At 37.6% G+C, this 23,230-nt stretch overlaps 3 protein-coding genes across 17 annotated transcripts; 1 reads left to right on the top strand and 2 right to left on the bottom strand.

Moving 5' to 3' along the window:
* Positions 1-4,108, bottom strand: LOC103989686 (uncharacterized). Of its 2 annotated transcripts, none has more exons than XM_009408617.3 (4): positions 3,707-4,108; positions 1,970-2,039; positions 1,709-1,799; positions 1-242 (listed from the first exon to the last, which is right to left on the bottom strand). In XM_009408617.3, exons 1-3 carry the CDS (start codon positions 4,046-4,048, stop codon positions 1,744-1,746), a joined length of 468 nt encoding a protein of 155 aa, XP_009406892.2. In that variant the 5' UTR covers positions 4,049-4,108; the 3' UTR covers positions 1-242; positions 1,709-1,743. The 2 variants fall into 2 exon arrangements, with proteins under 2 accessions (XP_009406892.2, XP_018683035.2); XM_018827490.2 differs by having other exon boundaries at positions 1,989-2,039.
* A 775-nt stretch (positions 4,109-4,883) lies between these two features.
* Positions 4,884-17,027, bottom strand: LOC135677198 (SCAR-like protein 1). Of its 9 annotated transcripts, none has more exons than XM_065189240.1 (13): positions 16,830-17,027; positions 16,644-16,754; positions 15,637-15,716; positions 14,117-14,751; positions 13,368-13,865; positions 12,064-12,221; positions 10,724-10,847; positions 10,518-10,644; positions 9,504-9,571; positions 5,704-9,409; positions 5,472-5,558; positions 5,292-5,399; positions 4,884-5,212 (listed from the first exon to the last, which is right to left on the bottom strand). In XM_065189240.1, the coding sequence occupies exons 5-13, from the start codon at positions 13,694-13,696 to the stop codon at positions 5,147-5,149; spliced, it is 4,773 nt and encodes a 1,590-aa protein (XP_065045312.1). In that variant the 5' UTR covers positions 13,697-13,865; positions 14,117-14,751; positions 15,637-15,716; positions 16,644-16,754; positions 16,830-17,027; the 3' UTR covers positions 4,884-5,146. The 9 variants fall into 9 exon arrangements, with proteins under 9 accessions (XP_065045312.1, XP_065045314.1, XP_065045317.1 ...); XM_065189242.1 differs by having other exon boundaries at positions 13,368-13,824; XM_065189245.1 differs by having other exon boundaries at positions 13,368-13,818.
* Positions 17,028-17,293: 266 nt separating this feature from the next.
* Positions 17,294-21,766, top strand: LOC135581489 (uncharacterized). Of its 6 annotated transcripts, none has more exons than XM_065189234.1 (7): positions 17,343-17,433; positions 17,535-17,695; positions 18,316-18,575; positions 18,784-18,865; positions 19,251-19,305; positions 20,856-20,994; positions 21,083-21,766. In XM_065189234.1, the coding sequence occupies exons 3-7, from the start codon at positions 18,396-18,398 to the stop codon at positions 21,146-21,148; spliced, it is 522 nt and encodes a 173-aa protein (XP_065045306.1). In that variant the 5' UTR covers positions 17,343-17,433; positions 17,535-17,695; positions 18,316-18,395; the 3' UTR covers positions 21,149-21,766. The 6 variants fall into 6 exon arrangements, with proteins under 6 accessions (XP_065045309.1, XP_065045306.1, XP_065045305.1 ...); XM_065189233.1 differs by having other exon boundaries at positions 17,352-17,433; positions 17,535-17,611; XM_065189236.1 differs by having other exon boundaries at positions 17,361-17,433; positions 17,515-17,695.
* Positions 21,767-23,230: the final 1,464 nt, after the last annotated feature.

Raw genomic sequence — 23,230 nt, 5'->3', positions numbered from 1 at the left:
TGTCCACATAAAACTCCTTTAAAAATGTCATGGCCTAAATAAAAGCCATGGAGGAATTCTGAAACTTGAAGAACAAAGTACATACAATATGATCATACAGTTCCTGGAAACCAAAAAGTGATACAGGCAAGAAAGACAATGAGCAGATGTTGAAGCACTGATTATGGGTTTGCACAAGGTTCCAACAAATCCCGATGATTATTGTGATCGGCACACACCTGACTTAGCCATAAGCATGCCAACTGAGAAGACACAGCCAATGGATGTGGATTAGCTATTGACAAGAAGCAAGCAGAACAAACGAAATATGAGAGTTAGCAACTACACTTAATATATAACAAACTTCAATAAATCTAGTCAATTAATATGTTGTCGTACAGTCGTTATATCCCACCTCCTAAAGGCTGCAAAGTGAGATCCAGTATGTAACTATCGTTATATATTAGTGTCAGCAGCAAGATATATTTCAGCAAATTGTCAGCACATATGTCTCGACACGATACAAATGATATGAACCCTGTACAGCCCAAAAGTTGCAAAAAATTTGCTAGGTTATCTATTCATGGATATTATGAACCCATCACTTCCTCACCGTGGGACCATTGAGGCATCAAGTATGTTGAATGTAGAGAAACATGAGAATGGAATAGCCATGTGTGGGCGAGCAATGTAGCCAGGAGACAAAAGGAGAGGGGCAACAAGTCTGTTGAATGTAGAGAAACATGAGAATGGAATAGCCACATGTGTGGGTGAGCAATGTAGCATGGAGACAAAAGGAGAGGGGCAACGAGCATACAACAACAACAACAAGCATGAGAAATATTACTATAACAGATTCTGAATGATATGACCTATGTTCTTAAAATGCAAAAAATCGATATCATTTGCCTATAAGAAGCATCAAGAAGCAAAAAGAAGTCCTCTTTCTTGCTATTTAAAGTACATAACCAAAGAGATCGACGAGTGTCTAACTCGTAATCACATACTCAGGTATCCAACTCAGACATACATGCCCAAAGAAATTTGTAGGAAGGACACAAAAACCCCAGTAATTATAATTTGAAACTAAACACAACTTCACCAAACAATCAACTTACAGAAAAAAAAAAGGTGAAAAAAGATATATTAAAACATGCTCTGGAACATTCAAATTATTTGAGACTTCCAATCATAACAAGCACAAGCACAAATATTTCTGGAGAAACTAAGATTCTTCCTGCCACTCTATCATCTCAACCCAAAATCATACACGTGACGGGTACAAACAACTTGTCATGAGAGCTTGCCTACCAATTCTATCTGAACCTGTTTTTCACAGTCTTGATGTTTTGGTCTCTTTGCTATTAGATCCAATATGTGGACTGCCTCATCGACCTCAAGGCATCCAAAAGAAAGACTTAAGCTCGTAATGCTGGTTATGTGTAAAAAATTAATAATTTATTAGAAAAGAATGAAGCACACAGAAACTTGGAACTCCACCTCTAAAAGTGGCTAGACATGTTTATGAATTATCAATCAAAACTCATTCAAGCATCAATTTTGTCATTTTTCCTCCTCACACATCTAGTATACTTTATTTCTACAATAAACATGAAATAACATTTTAGTCCTGGTCACTGATCGCTTTACCCCTTGAACCCAATAGAACATCAATCCAACTAGAAGCTCAGCTTCAATAATGATATGAAAATAGACATACATAACTTACTTTAAAATTCTTTCTTCAAATTCAAGTTTCTTTGATCATGGTTTAATGTTAATCTTCTCCTCCTCAGAATCTGAGTCACTGGCATTGTAACCTATCAAAAATAACAATACATTCAAACAAAGACAAGGAAGATTATAGTTTATGAAAGCTACTACAGCAAAAATATGTCACAAAAACACACACACACATGCACAGACCCCAAACTTTCTAGCATGTCTGTACCAAAAAAAGAAAAGGGAGGAAAAACATGTGGAACATTACCTGGACGCTTGTCACTAACCTTCCAAACTGATGAACGATAGTTGGATGCTTTTGTGATCCATGCATGTGCCTGAAAAAACAGATCCACTTAAGGAATTTCACAAATGTGTTTCTTGAACATTCGTTTCAACAATTTTTTTTATAAAAAAGTCATATCTAGTTATAAAACTTTTAAAATTTGACGGAACTTGTAAGGATTTTACAATCTTTAAAAGAATTGTTTCTCATAATTGCACATACATATTTCTAAATCTATCTAGTTGACAAGTTAGACAATTGCCTCAAAGGGTTAATTGGACTTAGCACACAAGTCATGTTGACTTACAACTTTAAAAAAATCTATTTGAGTGGACATAATCAACCCTGGAAAAAAAAAGCAGAGTTATTCAGTCTCTCACAAAGGCCTTTTTTTTCAGGGTTATTTGGTCACTCACAAAGATCTGCTGTTTTGAACCTGACCGAGTCCCTGCGCATATTTGGCCCACATCAGGTATTAGAGAGGTTGACATCACCCTAAAATTTTTCATGGGTAATTCATTTTCACCTAAAGAGCAGCTGCAGCACAGAAGTTTCAAAACTTGGATACTGATGGCATGATTGTTTGTCCATTCAAAGTCACGAGTCTCCTGGACAGTCCAGAAATGCACTAACGTCCAAGCATCAAGTGATGAAAAAAATAAAAGTCTCCTGGAATAGTTCCAAAAAAAGGTCTCAATGATAGATACCCAACATCTAAACTTGTATATAGGCTTTCCAAACCACAAACATGATTCTGACTCCCTCAATATAGATCTACCTCCACAAGTTTGGACCTTAAAGTCATGTCCACGGCACTTGTAACAACATAGTATTGCTCTATAAATTCAGCACATCATGCGGAGAAACTTTGATCATAGTGTAATTAGACTACGATTTCTTTCCTTTACGTTCATATTTGCTAAAATCCAAACGAAAAAATGTGATTTTTGAAAAATCAACCTCTGAAGTCTGGACTAATCCTGTCAAAGTAGATCCAGAATATCATGGTGAACATCTTCAGGTGTATTATTACCTATAGTATTTCATCTAAAGAGATACAATCAGTCAACTTATTAAAGAAGGGTATGCAAGAAAGCTGAACTCCATTTTTTGAGGCTATCACTACGTTAAACAGTCTCAAAGTTCTAAATGTGTTCTATGAGGCCACATGCGTAGGCTGTCATATGATTGCATCACCAGCAATGTGATATGAATAAAAAACCAAAATTAACAGTATTTGCTAGTGGTTTCCAGGAGACTCAAGCTTCTCTTTCGGATATCCTAGCAACTAAAATTTAGTTTGTTGGATCAAACAGCCAAAAGACTATGATCAGGCAGAAATTTATCAACCAACATATCGAGATGCAGATGCCTCTACAATTTCCTCTATTTCAAAGCTGCCTCACACAATCTTCGTTCATCTTTTGTGCGTTATCAGTTGCCTGTGGGTTCAGACAACCCAAAAGACACAATAATTAAAAGCATATTCCCTTTTTATCTCAGAAATCAAAAGCATATCTTCTCTCTTATGCTATTAGTACGGTCCGCGATCGAACCCCTGACCACCAAGTTCCTATAAATAAAAAAGAGAACCCTAAATATGCGACTTTGTAGCCGAGACCAACGAGTTACCCTAAATTAACAAACCTACATCTCAAGAAACTCCGGCGTGCTACAAATCATGCTTCAAGAACACAAAACGACATCGATAACCCTCACCTTTTGCTCGTTCTTCGGGATTCCATAACCGTTATGGTACATCTGACCAACAAGGACCTGCATAGCGGCATCCCCGGCCCTCGCCTCCTTGAGCGCGTCCTGGAACCACCGGCGGGTGCAGTCGGCCACCACGTCCCTCAGGGGGACGCGGCTCTCCAGCCGCTCCCCTTCGTCCATCCCCCGGCCGGTGCCTCTGGAGGAGGCGGCGGCGGCGGCAGACTCCACGTTGCCCGGAGCCAGCGATTTGAGGGCGGGCTTCGCGACCTTGGCTCTTCGGATCGTCTCGGCGGCGACACGGCCGTATCTCCCTATATACTTCGTCGATAGGAGGCGTTTGTCCATAAAATGGAAGAATCCGAAGACGACGACGACGAAGAAGAAAGCCAAAAGAAAGAGCTAAGGTTACATCCATCATATTTTATAGGGGAAGTGGAGTCGCGAACGCACTTGGAAGCGCAGAGGGAGGTGAGGTGTTGCTTACACGCACCGCAGATCACGCGATACAGGCCACTTAGGTCTGCATCTAACGCTATTGGGCGCCTTATATGGGCCCAGAAATTTACAACCGTCTGATCCAGATCGCCTGCAGGTTGATGAGGTAAGAAGAGTACTCGGTTCGCTAACCGCTGCTCTACTCGGGGGTCATTATAGCATGAATCTAAATATATTTCCCTCTACAAATTCTAATTTAGCAGAAATCTCTCCATTGATGTATATAGAAGTATATATACATGTCTAAATCCTTCTTATATTTTAGTATCATCCCATTAGTATTAATTCAATAAACTTATAATAACTATTATAAGTCATAATTATCAATACCTTTAAAATATTAAAAATTAATTATTTTTTTTTATCATTGATAAGGTTACAATAATCTAAGAGCAATTGAAGAGTTGGAGAGTCACATGTTTTGTAGGAACCCATAAACTGGATGCAACAATTTTCTTTTAACAAGCATCTATAATAACATATTTATGAAGGAATGCTAATGTAAAATAAAGCCTCCACATCATTATATTAATGATAAAATTGATGAACATTAACTGTAGTTACATATTTATGAATTTTTAATATTTGCAGGGATATATAAATGCGAAACTTAATTTTAGAGGAAGAAATACAAAAATGACTAATTATTTATGCTACACTTAATTTTAGGGGAAGACAGAGAAAAACAACTCTTTTAACTTTGAAGGGACACAAATTACATCTCTCTTACAAACTTTTACAACCAACAATGACCTCATCATAAGATACATTTTCTTTTAACAAAAAAGAAGATCATACAAGTAGAAGAAAATCCCACATCATGTACATTGCAGATGTGAACTTGATTCCCATCTTTGAGCAAAATCCATTCATTCTTTCACTGTATCTCAATAGGCGATATTCGATAAACAGCAAAGTTAATCCATTTGATATTTTCATCAGTGATTCTTATGAATCACTCCAGCTATCTTCATCATTGTCGTCGTCGTTGTCTTCATCACTTCCAGCACATGCCTGTATCAAGAAGTAATTTAGGAGAGAATGAGATTTCAAGAAAGAGGGATCATACGTAACAGCAGACTAATACACAAACCTGACGGATTGCATTTGCTTTCTCCAAAATGGCGATAACCTTTAGGTTTGTTGGAGGGCCACCCTTGAACCTAACTGCCGGTGCTACTGTTGGTTTCAGGCTGAAGGACTGAAAAAGTAGAGTTCATCAGTAGGTGATGATTGAAGACATTTTGCCTTGTTTGAATTATGACACACCAACCTTGTTTCTTATCTGCTCAAGAAATGACCCTGTTTCATCAGATTTTGGCATGGCTGAAGAACGAATTAGCTCATGTGCCTTCCTCAACTGCAATCATCAGTTTAAAGTAGACATCATAACAAATTTCTATGTCAGAGCTCTTTCCTCAACCGTAAACTTGTCAATGAAGTTGTTCTCCTAGAAAAGAAACCAAATGTTTCTTAAAGCACTTCGTAGAAGATAAATTATGCACCTTGCTTCTATCATGAGATACAATTGCCTCAATCAGGGGGTCATTAGGCCTATGGATAGCTGGGTGAATTTTTGTTGTTGGTTTCTCGTTCTCTGAAGTCTCTGTGGTTGAATCATGTACAGTGGATGAACTTTTTTCTTCTGTAGAAAGAAATCCATGTCTAGGGTTCTTAAATTTTGTCATGGGCAGTGGTGGAAGCCTTGGGGGTACAGCAGAACCAGTAACTTCATGGATGAATTTGTGCACCTCAACAGCTGAAGCTACTATAAATGGGATGGGGGACTTTCTATCTGAATTTGCAGCCCCATTCTGAGATCTACTTGAATCTAAATCTTGAGTTTTCTCATTCAAACATGGTGTTACCTCTGACAATTTTGAAGGTTGTGTTTCATCACTTGGTAACACAGGAACATCTTGAGAGCTTTTATTTTCCCCAGTTGATGGCACTTCTGTTGACTTCCAGATACCTTCTCCAATAGCATTGTGGTCATATACTTGCTTGTCCTCTTCAAGTAGTGACTCTAAAGCTGGCCTCGTGATTTTTCCATCTGAGTCTAAGGTATCATGTTCATAGCTCTCCTTGACACTTGCTGGTACTTTACATGATTTCTGAGACCGCACAAGATAATCTGACTCTGCTATTTCAATCCCTGTAGCTAGAAGCTTTTGTGAAGGTTCATTCTGAACAGCAGATATTGATGATATGGCAAGATTTGATCCACTTGGTGGTTGTGCCACATTCCTACTGGACACGAGAGAAATCAGTGGAGGCTTTGTCAATCCCCATGGTATTGGTGGTAGATGAGCAATTTGTGATATGGCTTCAGTATTTTCTGATGTAGCACAATTCTCTAGAAGTGGTGAACCAGAAGCTAATTCTGGCTGTTGTTCAGAAGCTTGTTGTGGTATTGTATCAGCTATACAATTGCATTGAAATAGAAAAAATCCTTCATGATAAAGTCGACCTGATATGATCTCCTTTGATGAAGGAATGTTAGGTTCACTAAAACTAACATCACTGTCATTGATATGGGGAACTGATTCTCGTGGATTGTGTGCAACATACAGCAGTTCATTTTCAGTTGATGAGATTTCTTCAAAAGGTTCAAGATGCTTACAGTCTTGTTGTAACAAAATCAAGTTTAGCTCACCATCACCTTGTGATTCGGACACATTTTGAGATAGTCCTGAAGGCTCAGCAAGTACCATGTAATCATTTGAACTCTTGGCGGGACACAATATAGATGCTTTTGAATCAATAGGGCATTCACTTTCTGAAGAATCCACAGGGATCTTCTTGTCAGCAAGTTCAGTTGCGTAAATACCAGTACTTTGTTTGGCAGATGAATCTTCAACAGAATGAGGAGCAGAAGACTTAAGCTGCTGTTCATCTTGGATGAGAGAGACGTTGTCAGGATCCCTGCTCGATTCTTTTCCAAAAAATTCAAATGTTTCTGCAGTCTTTACAAGGACAATTTCTGGAATGATCTCCTTTAAATTCTCAGGAGAAGACTTTTGCAGAGGTTCTAAACCGGAACTAATTTTAGTCCCAAATGTTTCTGCTGGAATTAAAGATGGAGAAGACAAAGCTTGTTTAACTGAAGAGGTACAGATGTATGTAGAACTTGAATAATCCAACTGTGTTGCATCCTCTGAACAAGTTTGTTCAATGATTTTATGGATTCTCTCACCTAGATATGTGCCATCAGCAACCACTTGTTGCTGCAACTCTAAATTGAAGCTACAAACATCTGGAGAACAAATTGATTGATCACCATTCTCATTGTAGATATGAGCAACATCATTCTGACATGATGTGTTACCATTACATGATTTAATGTTCTCCACATTCTTCTGTGTGTCTGACATTGTTGATTTATGAGGCACAACCCTGAGATCAACAGTATGCATTGATCCCTGCATCATATCATTCTTTAACTTACCAGACAGGAAATGCATGTTATCAGGAAACGCTTCTTCTCCAGTGCAGCTCTGCTGAGATTTATCTGTGCCATACAGAGTATCCTCCTCAAAGTGTGACATGATAGAAATAGGTGTTTTTCCTGTAGTCAACGCATCAACATGTTCGAGAATTAGTACTGATTTTGAAGATGATAAACCATCATCACTTGTAATGACATTTCCTGATTCTGGATCCAATATAACAGGCTTCACAAGGAAACAAGCTCCTTGATCTTGTTTTGCTAACTCCAGAAGTTTCACACCATTCATACTAAATGAAGCAGGTGAAACTACAATACCTGTGATACCTCTTTCGAGAGTGGTTTCATGTTGTTTCTGTGAATGAAGCACAGTCCCATTTTTTGTGCTCGCTATGTCATGTGAACTTTGCTCCTTGATAGAATTGTCAGAATCAATTTCTTTAGTAATATCATCTTTCCTCGAGAGATTTTGGTCCATCATATGGTGTAGAGAATCAGACACAACGCCAGGGTTTTTAGCAAGCTCTCTGTGTATCATGTTACTTCTTTCTTGAGAAGAAAGTTCAGAGTTCTTTTTTTTGCACTGTAACTCCCCATCCAAATGGATGACAACTTGGTCAGGTACTTTCTCAAGAGGAGTTGTCTCATTCATGCCCACAGTAACCAATGAGATCGTGAGAGTTGAGTCTGTGGTACACAAACTAGGATATGCTTCTCCATGTACAGCGGAGGTAGGAATATCTAATGTCATGACATCACATGCTCCGCTTACAAGTAAATGGTCTGAAAATTCACATTTTACCTGCTTATCATACGGCTGATCAAAATGGATTTCATTAGTTTCACCTAGGCCAACATCTGAATCCACAGGAAAACCAGAGTCATTCTTATTCTCTTCTAGCAACTGTGCAGCTAAGTGACCTAAAGTATCTGAGAAGGAAGGATTTGCAGATCCTTTCCTGAATATTGTGCCGAAACCTGGCGACGAAGTAGAGTTTTCGATAGAATATTGTTCAAGATATTGAGCTTTCAACTCTTCCTGTTCCTCATTAGTATCAGAATCTGTTTCTCGAGATTCAATGCTATTAAAAACTGAATCCAGTTTACCCAGATTCTCAATATCTGTTTCTTTATTTGATTCTACGGTAGTAAGCGCATCCATGTAATTATCCAACTCACTAGAAATCTCATCAGAAAGATAGCCATCAGAACTGTTTTCTGATCTGCATTCAGCATCAGGTGAAAATCCATTTTGAATGAATTCCTGAGCAGGTAAAATATTTGAGTTCACTTCCTGAGAGTCATATGAATGGCATTCAGTTCTCTTTCCACTCTTGGAAAATTTTCTCTTTTCCTCCATCACGGAATAGATAGGATGCTCTATTCCTAGTTCACTAGCTGGTTCAGACTCTTTGCCTGATAAGCCCTTCCTTTCTGTTTCCTGCTTCTCCAAGTCACTTGCAGTTGTCATTTCCTGCTTGGAAGTAGATGGGTTCCAGTTTTTCTCTATGTTGTAAGATGCATCAGCTACCATTTTATGCACCTCAGTAACAGATTCACCCGAGTCAGTAGATTTCATCATGACAGATTGGTTTACAGATGATTGAGAAAGCAACTGCTGCACTACTCGATGAAAATCGATATGATCCTCCATGTAATTTTTTAATCTATGGATAACTGATTCATTCAGCTGTCTTGGTTTCAACTTGACATGTTCCAAATGTACTTTAACAAAAGATTGGTCACAAATAGCAGGCTGCAATCTATATACAACAATCAAGTTATACCAAAAGAAAGAACCTTGGATGATGAATAGTTCTATCATCTATGAAGGGTTCAGGAAATAAAGACAAATACCTGGAATCAATGCAAGGCATCACAAAAGGTTCAGGTGATTCACCATTAAAGGAGTATGATACCTTCTTCTGAATAGAGAAAAAGTGGTATTTTTTTCCTTAGTTTTTGAATGAAGACAATAAGTTTCACTGATAAAAGATCTTACCAAAGCAGAGAAAAGTCTACAAGAACAATTCTGCATCAGAAGATTGGATATAATGTCAAGTTGAAGCTTATTGTGCTTACGCAGAAAATTAGACACAATAACAAGAGTTTACTAAAATCACCGTTGGGATGGATTTACAGATGAAAGTATAAATTATTAAGCTGTAACTAAACTTGTAATCAACAGTTTCTGGACATATATCAATTCTTTGTCACTTAATGCTGATTTTGTTGCCAGAATAAGGCAGAGAGGCTGGCTGTAATAAGTGAGTAGTGAATATGAAGATAATATAATTCTTGATTAAACTATGTAAAACTTGGATCAGAACAAGTATATAATTAAAAAAATTCCAAAATGCGATACCATGACAATAAACATAATGCCTCTAAGGACCATGAAAGTAACATAACATAGATGTTTGCAGAATTTAACTTCTCTTGATGACGATGGAAACAGTTAATTTGGTCTTTTACTGGTTAACACAAACACTATCTCTGCTGTTTATTAATTTTGTGGGATATGTAAGGTCGACCTATGGTATTATTTTGTTTCTTTGATCAATTCAAATTGGGTAATTCTCTGAGGAAATTATTGTGAAATGATTTTATTCTTAATAAATACCAAAATTTCATTCTATATGACACAATACTGAATACAAATACATGGATAGGGGTTGAGTTTAAGAACAACCACCATTAAAGTTATAATCTGGACAAAGTCAAAGTTAACATCACGACATTGGCTCATTGTTTGTATGTTCATTTTCTATGAACTACTCTTCTACATGAAAAATTATACCCTACCTTAAAGAGAGTGCAACGGAGTATCATTCTTCGCAAGCCATTATGAAAGTTTTCTTGATTGCTCACCTTTATTTTGCAAGCTCTTTTTTCTGATTGAGCATTGTCTTCCACCGGTCTGGAGGCCAACTCAATTCTAAAAAAAGATGGATCAGTATATCTCTTCAAACATGCTCCAGCACCAGCAAGATCATATCTGTGGAAGCAAGGAAGTAGTAGTTTATAAATAATGCACTTTCACATTGGATAAACAAATAACTAGAATAATACCATACTTGTCTAGCTTAAAGAACTGTGGTGGACCACGACATTCTCTGTATGTTTCCATGATGAAGTGAGGCATATCTCCGGGAGTAATTATATTATGGTCTATTTGGAGATTACAGTGCCAATCAATACCTGCAAAATGATAAGATATTGTACTAATCATCTGGTGTCTTCTGAAATTAAAGGCTAGTTTTGTTTTATGAATCAATGAGTTCACTACAGGAGCTTCAAAATTATTGTTTTATATGTATAAAAGTTACTTGCAACTTAAATAAATTTCAGTTGATGTTTAACCTCAATGCAGATTTACTCAAGTCGACAGTTGCTACAAACGTAAATCATATTCCTTTCACTCGACAGTCATGGCATGAACTCCTAGGATAATGTGTTACATAGTGTCACAGACAAACTTCTAAACAGGATGTTCGATGTAATGCTTATATATGTCTGTGTCTTTTGGTATGTTCATTCTTTGCCTAGCATGTAGAGGGACAGCCGAAGGCTTAATAATCTCATTTTAGTTGGGTTTGGTGACCGCTTTAGGATTGTAAATAAAGGTTGTGTCATGTGGACACTTGTGAGAGATTCTCGATCTGTAATGGATCATTTTGACTCTTTGTTGTGCAACTATTCAGAGCTTGTAAAGTTTGTTTGTAATTTGTATTGTCTATGAAGTGTTTTCGGAGATGTTTGCTTGTGGATCCCGAGTGAGGCGTTTTCTCTATCTCGTTCTCTCTTTTGTGGGTTCTAAGGGACCATGGGAGGCTTCGTGGAGACTGACCTTTGCGGACGGACATGTAATGGTGCCGCACGACTTAGGCAAAACCAGCTAAGTCCGTGACAATAGGGCGACATCAGCACTTTGCGAATGTAATCAGCACTTTGGCATGATTACATAAAGTTTCAGAATAAATATACATGGCAACTAAATAATGACATGCTATGTTTATGAAAAATCATTGTAGATGATAATCGACAAGTTGCATTGTCCAAAGCTCCCAAGCTTAAATATAACAAAATGATTTAAAAATGTCTTGGATGCATGTTTCGCACATGTATGATATGCAGCAGATAAAGTGCAATACCTTCTGAACAATGGAGCTTATATCAAGCAAAAAGTGAGATTTGTGGCTAAATTTAGAAACCTGTGCTAATATTTTAAACCTTTGGTGTTTTTATATGGTGTCAGAGGTGGGCAAAACATTGGAAAACAATGACTCAAGAAATTGGAAAGTAAATTGTTTAGGATGGATTTTAGGTACATTGTTCAAATCTTCATATAGAAATGAAAGACTGCATTTTACTTTGTCCACATTAGAACTTCAAAAAACATAAAGTCAAAACTAACCTTGTTTGTAAGACAAACACGAAGAGGCACTCTCAGATGAAAAGCCAATTGATTTTAGATCCGTCTCTAGCTGTTGGACTTGAAGTAACAATTTATGCCCTCTAGAAGCAGTGTTTATCACTTCTTCATACAAATTGTGGAATACCTCTGCAGCAAATCTGTAGGGAAAAACTGTACATGTCACAATGTTGTGAATATGTGAATCTGCAAATTTACATTCTGTGCCCAGAGCTAAGCAATTGCACCGAGTGACATAAACCTATCCAGATTAAGAGAGGTTCTTTAGCATGACATATTGGCAAAAAAGTTTTTTAAGAAGATGTCGTGACAAATTTCATCTGAAAATGATCCAAATTATATAATGTATAGTAAAATTGTTGAATCTTTGTGCTTCCTATGGCATTGATGAAACCAAGGTAATTATGTCTTCACTGAACAGAATGCAGAATTCTGGTAATGGTTTAAGTATTCAATATAATCAGCTTTTCAAAATTAAGAAATTCCTGCAAAAAGTCACCACTGTAGACTTGAGTTCCTTGTAGTATCCATGCTATCCTGCAATGTAAATATCCTAGGATAAAAGAAGAAGCTAAGCAATTTGAATAACTAGGATTTTGTGGGTAATTAATCATGTTCTTTAGTCATCGACCACTGTTAAGACACCAATTTTCCTTGTGTATTACACCTTATAACGAATAGTCTTAAAACCTTAGTACAAATTACACCTCGCATATTTACTCAAGTAGTTCATTCACCATCATTCATATTTCAAAAATAACAAATATATCGAATTGCTCCTTGTTCTTCTATTCCAGCAACTCAACTCATTGACTTATTTATGACAAAATACCAAAACGATCTAACTCGAAGGCATAGATTGGAAATCCACTTCTCATGTCCATTACACATTGATCCTAAGCGATCCAAGTACACACATTCCATCATGTCTCTGATTGCCCCTTTACCTCTACCGCAATATACAAAGGAAACAAGAAAGAGATACAAAACAAAGGGTTAGTACGCATAGATATGGAGTCAACCGTATTGTCCGCAAGCAAAACATGGAAGGCACTATCCAAGGAAACATCATTCGCAACCATTTCGATAAAGCAATTCAAGAAAACGAAAATGGAAAAAAAAAATCAGAAAACAAGCACAAGATAAATCCATAAACGCGGTCTTTCACTTCTCATTTACCTACGGAACCAACCCAGAGAAAGGAACAAGGGGCAAATGACATGGTCCAATCAACAATGCCTGGCCTCAGAACGAGAACGCATGGAAAATAACAGGAAGAAACGTACTCTGCGAGATCGCCGAGCTGCCTCAAGAGGCCGACTAGTCCAGCCGCGGCGACGCCTTCAAGAAGTGCTTCCGGGTCATTCTTGTCCGCAGCTCCATAGAGCTCCGAGCCCCCCAATCCATACTCGTTCCTTATCCGGTATCTGATGGTCGGCATGGTGTCGGAAGTCCAGAACAAGGAGCGCCGACGACCGAAGACTCCCTTCTTCTTCTTCTTCGCTGGAGTCTTTCCGCTATGCATTCGCCATTTGGAGCCAAAGAAGCCGAGTTTTCTTCGAGCAGCGAGAAGGTTAAATTTGGAACGTTCATTTACCAGCGGACCCACCTCCATTATGACACCAGGACCGTAGATTGTGAACTTAATCCGCTGTTTGTGGTTGAGTCGATCGTACCAGCCTACACACTCCGCAGTTAATGCCTACTAGAATGTTGCGGATCCAATCGGGTCCCCTTCTGCTTCTTTATTCGTTGGTCATCCGAAAACAAAAAACAAAAATTTCCTGTTTCGTTGTTAAGAGTCATCGAAACATGAAAACACTTTCAAATCGCACTTCAATTTTCTCGAGAAATAAAGACGAATCATGCTCGAATGAAAAATCCGATTTAAAATAAATCAGAAATCACTGGTTATATATATATATATATATATATATATTATATATATTATGAGGAGCCAAAGATTTGATGAAAAATATATGTTTTATGTTGGAATTCGGCAACACAAACAAATTAGTGGCAGTCATGTACGTACCCACAAATGATGGAAGATTAAAGACTTCTTTCACGTACAAGCTACTACTCCACCACCCAGGGTTGGCTGGCCACCGGTCTCGTGTATCGAGCATGACTGCGATCCTATACCCACTCTGCAACGACGTGTGGACCTGTTCTTCCACTCTCTCTCGTTGTTTATTTCCCTAGTGGAAGGAAAGCAATATGCTTCTCTCTTTGCTTTCAAGACTTTGTTTCTTTGGAAGCATTCCTATAAATGATGTGTGTTTAAGCAAACACAGAGAGAATCCAAGATAGAGAAATTAGTTTAACGCATGGGCATGAAAAGGAAGCATCAATCAGTGTGGAAATTCTTAGCTGAACATATCTCCCGGGAGAAAGTGGATCCCTTTGAGTCACCGGAGTCGGTGCCCTCTGCGTCTGAATCGAACACGTTTACCAGTGGTGTCAAAGTGCGAGAGGGTGTTCTTTCATAGAATGCAGCCATCGGGTTTTCTGATGTGATCTTGAAACCATGAAGAACCTGCATAGAAATTGAGGCATACAGGCAGCTATCAGCAATCTCCACCAGGGAAATTTTTTACTTTGCCTCATGACTAGGGTCCAAGAGATCTCCCTGCGCTGGTGCATCTTCGGTCTTCTACGGCTTCAGTTCTTGCAGTAAACAAACATCATTAGGATCTAAAAATTAGCAAAAAGAATTATGATATAATCACTTCTACAGGCATCAAGATCAGGAAAAAAGCAGAAGTTCTAACATCAATGTGTCCTTTTATCATGAATGAAATCTCATTGGCATTAATAACTTTAGGACTCGAGGAGAGTGAAAATGTAGTAATATACGTGCTGGGTAAAGCATTGGGCTAAGCGATCGATCTTACTCCAGCTGCTCACCACCAAATCGGGATGAGGCTTTGACTTGAGTTTATTTCTAATTTTGACTGGACATACATTCTTGGCATGTTTAACAAGCTTAGCATGGCACTCAGGATAAAACCTTGAACAAGTTAGTTCAGAACTGAGCCGGACACAGTTCTAATTCTTTCTAGATCACAATTGTGATTATCACCTCGTATAAATGGCTTTTAATAAAAAAGAAAAGACAAGCTTAGCTCACTAACAAAAAGAAGAGACTTTGCAAAAGTCTTGAACTGAGTAACCATTCAATGCTACACGAGGAGAAATCTTCTATGTGATGAGTGATACTACTTGATCTGCATCGGTTGATACGAGTTGTAATACCTCCAGTTCATAACAACCATTTAGCAAGAATTTTTTCTTTTGTTTTCCTTTGAACTTCCTAATTCAAAAGGTTATATCCGTTTTCTCTAGGAGATATAAACTTTCAACATATTACCCCACCTTTTCCCACTATCTTGTTTGAATTGCATGATACTGAACCTTTTAGGACTAGATAACGATACTATGGAGTTTTCATTGGAAAATTGAAAATCTAACACAACAATGCAGTCTTAATAGAGTCAATGAATTTGGAAATGTTATGCATGTGGCACTTAGAAAAGTGGTTATAAACTTTACCATCAGCCGATAAAAACTGGTTTGTACTAATCTCCTAGCTGAGGCAGCTTTGGGTCTTGTTAGCATGTAGGCAACTTGACCTAAAAGAAGGCAGAAGAGTGTATGAGACTCCAGACATCTGGGATCTAGGAGATTTGGGTTCATTGATAAGGCTAGTTTTAGACATCAATCATGACTCATGATATCCAAGTTGCAATAGAGCCAAAGAACTCGGATACTGTTTATATCTATTGAATTTTCTACAGTACTAAGAAAATGAAAACTAATTTATTGCATATATATGTGCACATAGAATGAGTTCGAATGCTCAAAAAGGTTATTGAGCCAATTGTACTAAGTACACAATTTTTAGAAGGAAAAGTAAAGCAGCACGAGATCATTTATTTGAAGATTGAAGAACTGAAGCAGAAAGTAACACTTGCAACGGTGCTGCCAGCTTAGTTAAACTAGCCATTGCATTAACAAGACAGATAATTTCTTGCATTTCTCATGATGCAATACTAGAATCTGTAGCTTCAATATAAACTATCAATGCTTGTCTTGAAATTTAGCTCTGTACATGTTTTAGGGCCACCACGTCGGAAATCCTTTCATTGGGAAAATAAGCATAAATAGATTCTCTCACAAACAGAGAATTGAAAGTAAATCATGCTACAAAATTTGACCTGTGTGTACATGGTAATACCAAATCAACTCAAAAAGGTGATGACACATTATAGGATAAATCTTTTAGAGTTAGGTTAATAGGCGAAAGTTCTTTTTTCGGTGAGAAGTACAGATTCAACAAGGGCATCAAACATGAAGCAAATATCCTATTGCCCACTCCTCTACAGAAAATAACACAATACAGACATTTAATACCATATAAAGTGAGAAAAATGCAAGAAAAACAACAAAGAAATTTGCTTTTTGTTGAACCCTAATCTAATGTATTAACATTCCATTTTCCATTTTGATCCATCAGCATGTAGAAATTAGCCAAGAAAAGCATCAGCTATTAAAAAAACCTTTTTTAGAAGCAAATCTTGATAGTATCTCTTGCTAATAAGACAATCTGCCCTCATCGAAACAGACGTCTCCCGTCGTGTTCGATTCGGCATGGAAGCCAACACGAACACCTACAAGAAAGCGAAAAAAAAAAAAGATCGAGAAAACCCAGCAATCGATAGAATCGAGAAGACAGAAAACACTACCTTCTTTCTCATTCTCCAAGTAGATCGATTTCTCCGGAGGTCTAGACGCCATCGCGAGGAAGAAGAAGAGGAAGAAAGCGCGCAGCTCCGCTCACTTCTTCTTCGACCGAGGAGGCTCGTGTCTGTTACGTGTAACCGACCGGATCCAGAACCGCCTTATCCAAGATCCGATATCGAAGTGAGCGGACTAGGGTGGCAACAGTCCGATCCGGAAACCGGATTAGTAAAGGGATCATATATACAGATGAATCCGCATCGCCACGGCGTTATATACTAGTTATAGGTAGGATGCTGATCCTGCGACTTGACCAAACGACCAAACACAAGAAGGGCCTCCCATTAGTTGCCATCTGTGCTTATGACGTCATCACTAACACCCGATAAGTGCTAGGCGGATCGGAGCTGCGAAAAAGGAATCACGGAATTGGATTGAAATCGATCCGATCCGTTCACCTAACGGGCTAGTGGATCTACCACGGGTGGATTCCCATCTTAAACGGCCGAGATAAGATCAATCCTGGCGTTTGGGGAGGCGCTCGTCGACGACTCACCGCGTTCGAGCGATTCGAACCCTAATCGAAGCGTAGGGCTTCTCCGAAACAAGGTATCCATCTCTCCGCTTCCTTTTGGATCTTGATAGAGGAATGAATTCGTTTTTGCGTGGTAAATCGCCTTTCTCAACAAGGCATATGATCCAATCTTCAGTGGAAGCTTCGGGTGGTCTTCCTTCAGAACGCCTCAATCCGATCTCCTCGCCAATAGAACAATCTACGGCGATTCAGGTTTTTACCTCCTTTGATCCGGCAGTAAATAGCTAGAAGGGTGGTAATTTGCTGCAAAACCTATAATGCGGGCATTGAGATGCAGTTGAGTATGTGGAGTTGCTGTAGTCCGAACTTTCATAATAACTTTCTATATTTTTCTTGACTTTCTTTAATTTTTTTTGTTATTTTTATGAAAAAAGGATGAGATATATACTACACTAAATCAAAGACGTAGTTTAAATCTGATTAAGAATGGATGCAATGTCATCATAGATCCTTGCTTAAGGCAATTCTATTGGTATGATCAAGATTTTCTATTAATTAATTCTATGTTATATTTATGTTAACTATAACTCATTATTATAGTTCAGTGTTTTCATATTTCATACCATTTGGGTTCCTTATTTCTCTTTAAGAACCTTCCATAGTTATGACTTGTTCACTGTACTAGATTAAAACATCTGTGCAAATTTTGTATGATATTTCTTATATTTTTTTATTATTTCCAGATATCACTTAGTAAAGAATGATTCTTTGTTAAATATAACTTTTCTTAGTCTTAAGAAAGAAATAATCTACATATACTAGCCTAATATTTATAAGTGCATTATCTTAGGATTGTATGCAAGACATGCTGTTGCATTCATAAATGACAATTAGTTTTTGATGCTATGATTAGAAGGAATTACTGAGAATCAGTTCACTTTTATTTATTTATGAAGGTACATATATATATTGTGGGCATATGAGATGGGGATAACCTACTTCAGGCGTCAAACATTTCCATGATGATTGAGATACAATGTCCAGGGGTCTAGCTTCTAATAGCAAATACAGCTATAACCACCTTAATGGGAAAGGTGCATCTGAAGCAATTGATGTACATGATATTACAGTCAAGAAGAGTAGATTACGAATTTTCTTATCATACTTTGGGGCTGCTGTGTTTCTTACAGCTACCTTCTATTTAGTTGTGTTGAAGGTATCCACTAATCATCCTTCCGGACTTCTCATGGCTGATATTTCTCATATTATATTGTCTATCTGTAGTTTTTATTTGCCAATAGACAAATTTCAGGGAAGACTGTATGTTTTTCCTCTTATTTTAAAGAATGATTCTTTGGGCAGGCCATGGAACAATGTTGCTCTTGCTGTTATTGCTGATATTTTTCAGCATTTTTGTCTAACAGGAATTGTGTATCAGCTCCATTTGGAGCATTCTTGTGTGTTTTTCCTTGGCCAAAGTTCTGCATCACAAGCCTATCAAGAAAGGTAAAGTATCAGAATATTTTATCTGTTTCTTTGTGCTTTAGTTTTTTTTTTTCTTTTGATGCATTATATACCTCTTTCATGCTTGAGTTGGTTAATTCGCATGAACAGAAGTCATATCTTTATAATATAGTTGTCGTTAAACAAATCAAAACTATGTCATATTGGATGTAATAACTATAATGCTACTTTTGTGCACCCATTTATATACTCTATTACAATACAAGACAAGGCAATATTGCTTGGTTGATGGTCAATGAGCTTTAAGCCAATGTAAGGCTACGTGTGATTTGTTTACAGTAGGTATTAGGTAGAACTGTTCAGATGATTTGCGGCTTTTTTGCTGGAGACCTCATTCCTGACATATGGTTTCTCTTAAATTTTGTAGAATCAGTGGTGATTATGCCAGCATTTGGTGTTCAACTTGAAACTCATTACTGGAGGTAAATTTCAGTTCATCTGGATGCCTTGACATGGCATTGGTACCTAGTTTATGTTTTCCTCGTTTATTTTCATCTTCTTGGGTACCATCAAGTTATTTCTTAGATTAGAATTTTGTACTCTTTGGTTCCTCGCTAAGGATTTTCACTGCTTTCTATATTCCTTACAGTTTCTTATATGGCTAGCTGCAAGGTGAGCTCATGAGTGTTTTTCCAGACTTTAGAGTGAATTTTCCCAGAAATTATCTTATATAAAGAGCATGTTCCCCGTGGGTGCTATCTAGGTTGGCATTGTATGGAAACACTTCCAACCTCTTAGTCCTCGCTAATTCATTTAAAGAAACATAGAACTATGTTGTTCCACCATGTTTCTCATTGGTGCTGTTGGAAGCTCGAAGAACGAATAGATAAGAGGGCCCCATGGAGAATGTCGTCAGAAATCTATAGTAGAGTCCAACCAAAATGACCACAACTTCAAATATCTTACCAAACCATTTAGAGCTCTATGCCCGTTTATATGTTTTCCATCTAAATACCATCCATTTTCCTGTCTTCTTAGTCTCATGATATATTGTACTTATAGTATGGTTTGAGCCTAAGAAGCATAGGCACGTGCCTTTGGTGGACGTGTCCGTGTCCGACATGTGTTGGACACTCGCGTGTGGCGTTGCGCTCGTGTGGTCCTCACATGAAGGCCATATGTTTCGCAAGAAATCTAGAGATCGTCACTAGGAAACATATATCAATTGTATCTGGAGACTGTTAAATATTATTTGATGATTTTAATTTTTTCAACCTATATAAAGATATTCATTTGTTCACGTTGTTGAGTTCATAAAATTTACGTTTAAATACTACAAAATTCATGTTAATCGAATATTATATATGCGTATATATTAAAAAATGCATGTGTCATCACCGTATCCGGGTCCTAATTTTATTAAAAATGACGTGTCGTCAAGTCCGTGTCCGTGTTTCTTAGGTTTAACCAATGCTTTCATCAATAAAATTTTTAAAAAAGGAAAACTTGTGATCGTTATCACTAATCATTAATTAACTATAAAATCTAGCAGATTTTTTTTCTTGCTGCATGCCACATTGATAGTACTAGCTTTCTCCCTTTACCAGGTCAAGTGAGCATCTGATTGTGGTTTAATGACAGTGTGGGGTCTGGTTGTGTCCAGGTGGCGCTGGTTAAGAATTAGGAGAGAGGGTTATGAACTTTGTGAATTCACTGCCGCTGGATGTTTATATGGATTTTCTACCTGAATGTCTGAGTCATTATGTTTATCTTTGTTTTTGTTATTCTTTTTGCTTTTTAAAAGCATATTCCTATTAACTTAAAGTCAAACTATGTGTTCCTCACATGATATTAACACCGTGAGCTATCTTTCATCTTGTCTCCAATATAGGATTTTGAAGTAACACATGCATTCTCTGTTTCTTGATGGTGACACAGATTTCATTCTAGATGGCTCTAAAGGCTTCTTATTATCATTTTAGTCTTATTCTTCTTTTTTTTGGGTCTTCTAAATCCACTCTTTTTTCCTTAGCGGAAGGGTCATCCGCCGTTTTGTCCCCATCAGCAAGATACTCAAACCAGTGTTGAATGAATGTGTGACTCCTGTAACTTGTCACTGGAGCTTGGCTTTAATTCTGCGTGACGAGGATGAGCTTATGTTAGTTTTCCAGGTAATCGACTGATCGGTGTTGCCACTCTTCATATGATCAGTACTTTTAAGTGTATGTCCGATTCTGAAGACCTTTACTAAATTTGCAGAAATTGCAACCTCCCGTAAGGATGTTGGTCCCTGTGTGGAAAGCCTTGTGTGCTGCCAGCCACTGACTGCAAAGAAATCAGCACCATCTGAACGCCTGTGCAGGTAATTCTGCATAGTTACGCTTCAGGGAAGTGAATTGTGAGGGAGAAGCTCTATGAAAAGCGGATGTTGTGAGAGAGGCACCCAAGGATGTCAGCAACCTGTTGTCTCATGCTGATTCGAATGCGATGGTATAATATGTTATCATTTGAGGCAGTGTTGGGTATCATATATCTTGCATTTGACACTGACTAGGGCAGAAAACCTATACGGTTTCTCTGCCTATAAAAGGAATTTAAATCCAAGGTCTTCTAGATGATGACCTGCAGCTTGGGTACTTTGTGGTATCCTTGCAGCCCATTCGGATACATGATGAACAGCTGAACCTGCAGGTCTCAAACAGTATGATAGATGAGATGGTTGTGTATCTGCGCCCGTATGGTGATTACCATCTTTGTTGTTTTTCCTCCTGCTGTTTTAGAATCTTGGTAGACTACTTGTTCTTGGAACTCATAATTGTTATACCATTCTTCATTTTGTTTTATGGTTTGTTTTAGTAATTGGTCACATATATTGTCATTGATGTCTTGTTCTTGGGTTCTTGCTACATGATGGACAATAAATTTGATTCCTAGTTTCTTGTACCTAGTGATTGAAGAAGGGTTTCTGAGAACATATGCTGGTCACAATATCAGGATGTATGATACTGGAGGATTTGAGATGGGTATGTCATCATCTGCAATATACTTATTGGAGGATTAATTGATTAGAATAAACCTTTATATCTCACTTTCAGCATTGGTAATGGCAGGATTAGGAAATATGAATGCTTGAGATGCATGCTGACACCTTTCTTTTTAAGTCTATGAAAGTAGTATGCTTAATGATACTTTTAAATTAAGGATCATGTATATTACTAAAGCTCAAAGTTAAATCCTGGGATCATAAATTTGTATCTCGGATGGCCAATACTCGTAGGAAATGGAGGAAAAAGATGAGCAACGTCAGTCAGGTATTTCTTTTCCTTGTAAAGTGTGTATGCGCGTGCGGACACGAACGGTAATATTCCAATCGGTTTAAACGTCAGGTATGACCTGTGGTTGTGCGTCCGTACAAGCCTAGCATTCGTTCATCAGAAGGCATATTCCAATCGGTTCCTTACTGGAATTTGGAAATCTAGAAGAGTCGTAACGTTTTCACGTGGAATACAGCATCCAAGTTATGGCTTTTACAACCTAACAAGTGCTAATTATAGATTATCTTAGCTTTATTATTTTGATTTTTATATTTTAAAAGGATACATTAGTATTTTTATGATTATAAATGATTTTACCAAAAACAAATGATAAAAAGATAATCTTAATGTTTCAGTTGGTGATGACGAACAATGACGTTGTTGGAGATCGTGATGATTGTTGTGGATAAGGAGAGTGATGGTGAGAGGTAAAGGTTAGTTTGCATCTATGTCGACAACGATGCAATTATCGAACAATGAAAAGACTATTCGACATCTGCATCAACGATCCTTTCATTACTCGATAACTACGTCGCCGTTGATATAGTTACTAAGTGATGAAATAGTCGTTTAACATTTGCATTAGCGTTGATGTAATTGTTGAGTAACACCACTCTACATCTTCGTCGACATCAATGCAATTATCGAGTGACAAAAGAACCACCGATGAATATTCTAAATGGTCATTCCATCGCTCGACAACCATGTCGACATTGATGTTTATGCAGAACTAAAATATTAAAAAAATATTTTTTATTATAAAATCGATGTCATTAGGATAAATAAACATAAATGTTTGATTGGATAAATGAACATAAATGTTTCAGCAAGATACATAAGATCTCAATTCTCTCTCTCTCTCTCTCTCCATCTTTTTATTTTTTTAATTAGTATCTTCTTATCACATAAGTACAAGTGATGTGGGACAAGTGATCAATAGGTTCAAATGACTAAACGATTCCTTATAAAAGTGAGCTTATATTGCTCGTGGCATCTACCAGCGGTTCCCTCCGCACAACATGTGGAGCATCTATATATGCCCCCTGTCTAAGAATATGATCATCGATACAACTTATGGATACGATGCAAACAA

Source organism: Musa acuminata, chromosome BXJ1-6 (assembly GCF_036884655.1).
Source record: "Musa acuminata AAA Group cultivar baxijiao chromosome BXJ1-6, Cavendish_Baxijiao_AAA, whole genome shotgun sequence".
Taxonomy (NCBI): Eukaryota; Viridiplantae; Streptophyta; class Magnoliopsida; order Zingiberales; family Musaceae; genus Musa; species Musa acuminata.
This window is presented reverse-complemented; position numbering and strand designations above follow the sequence as displayed.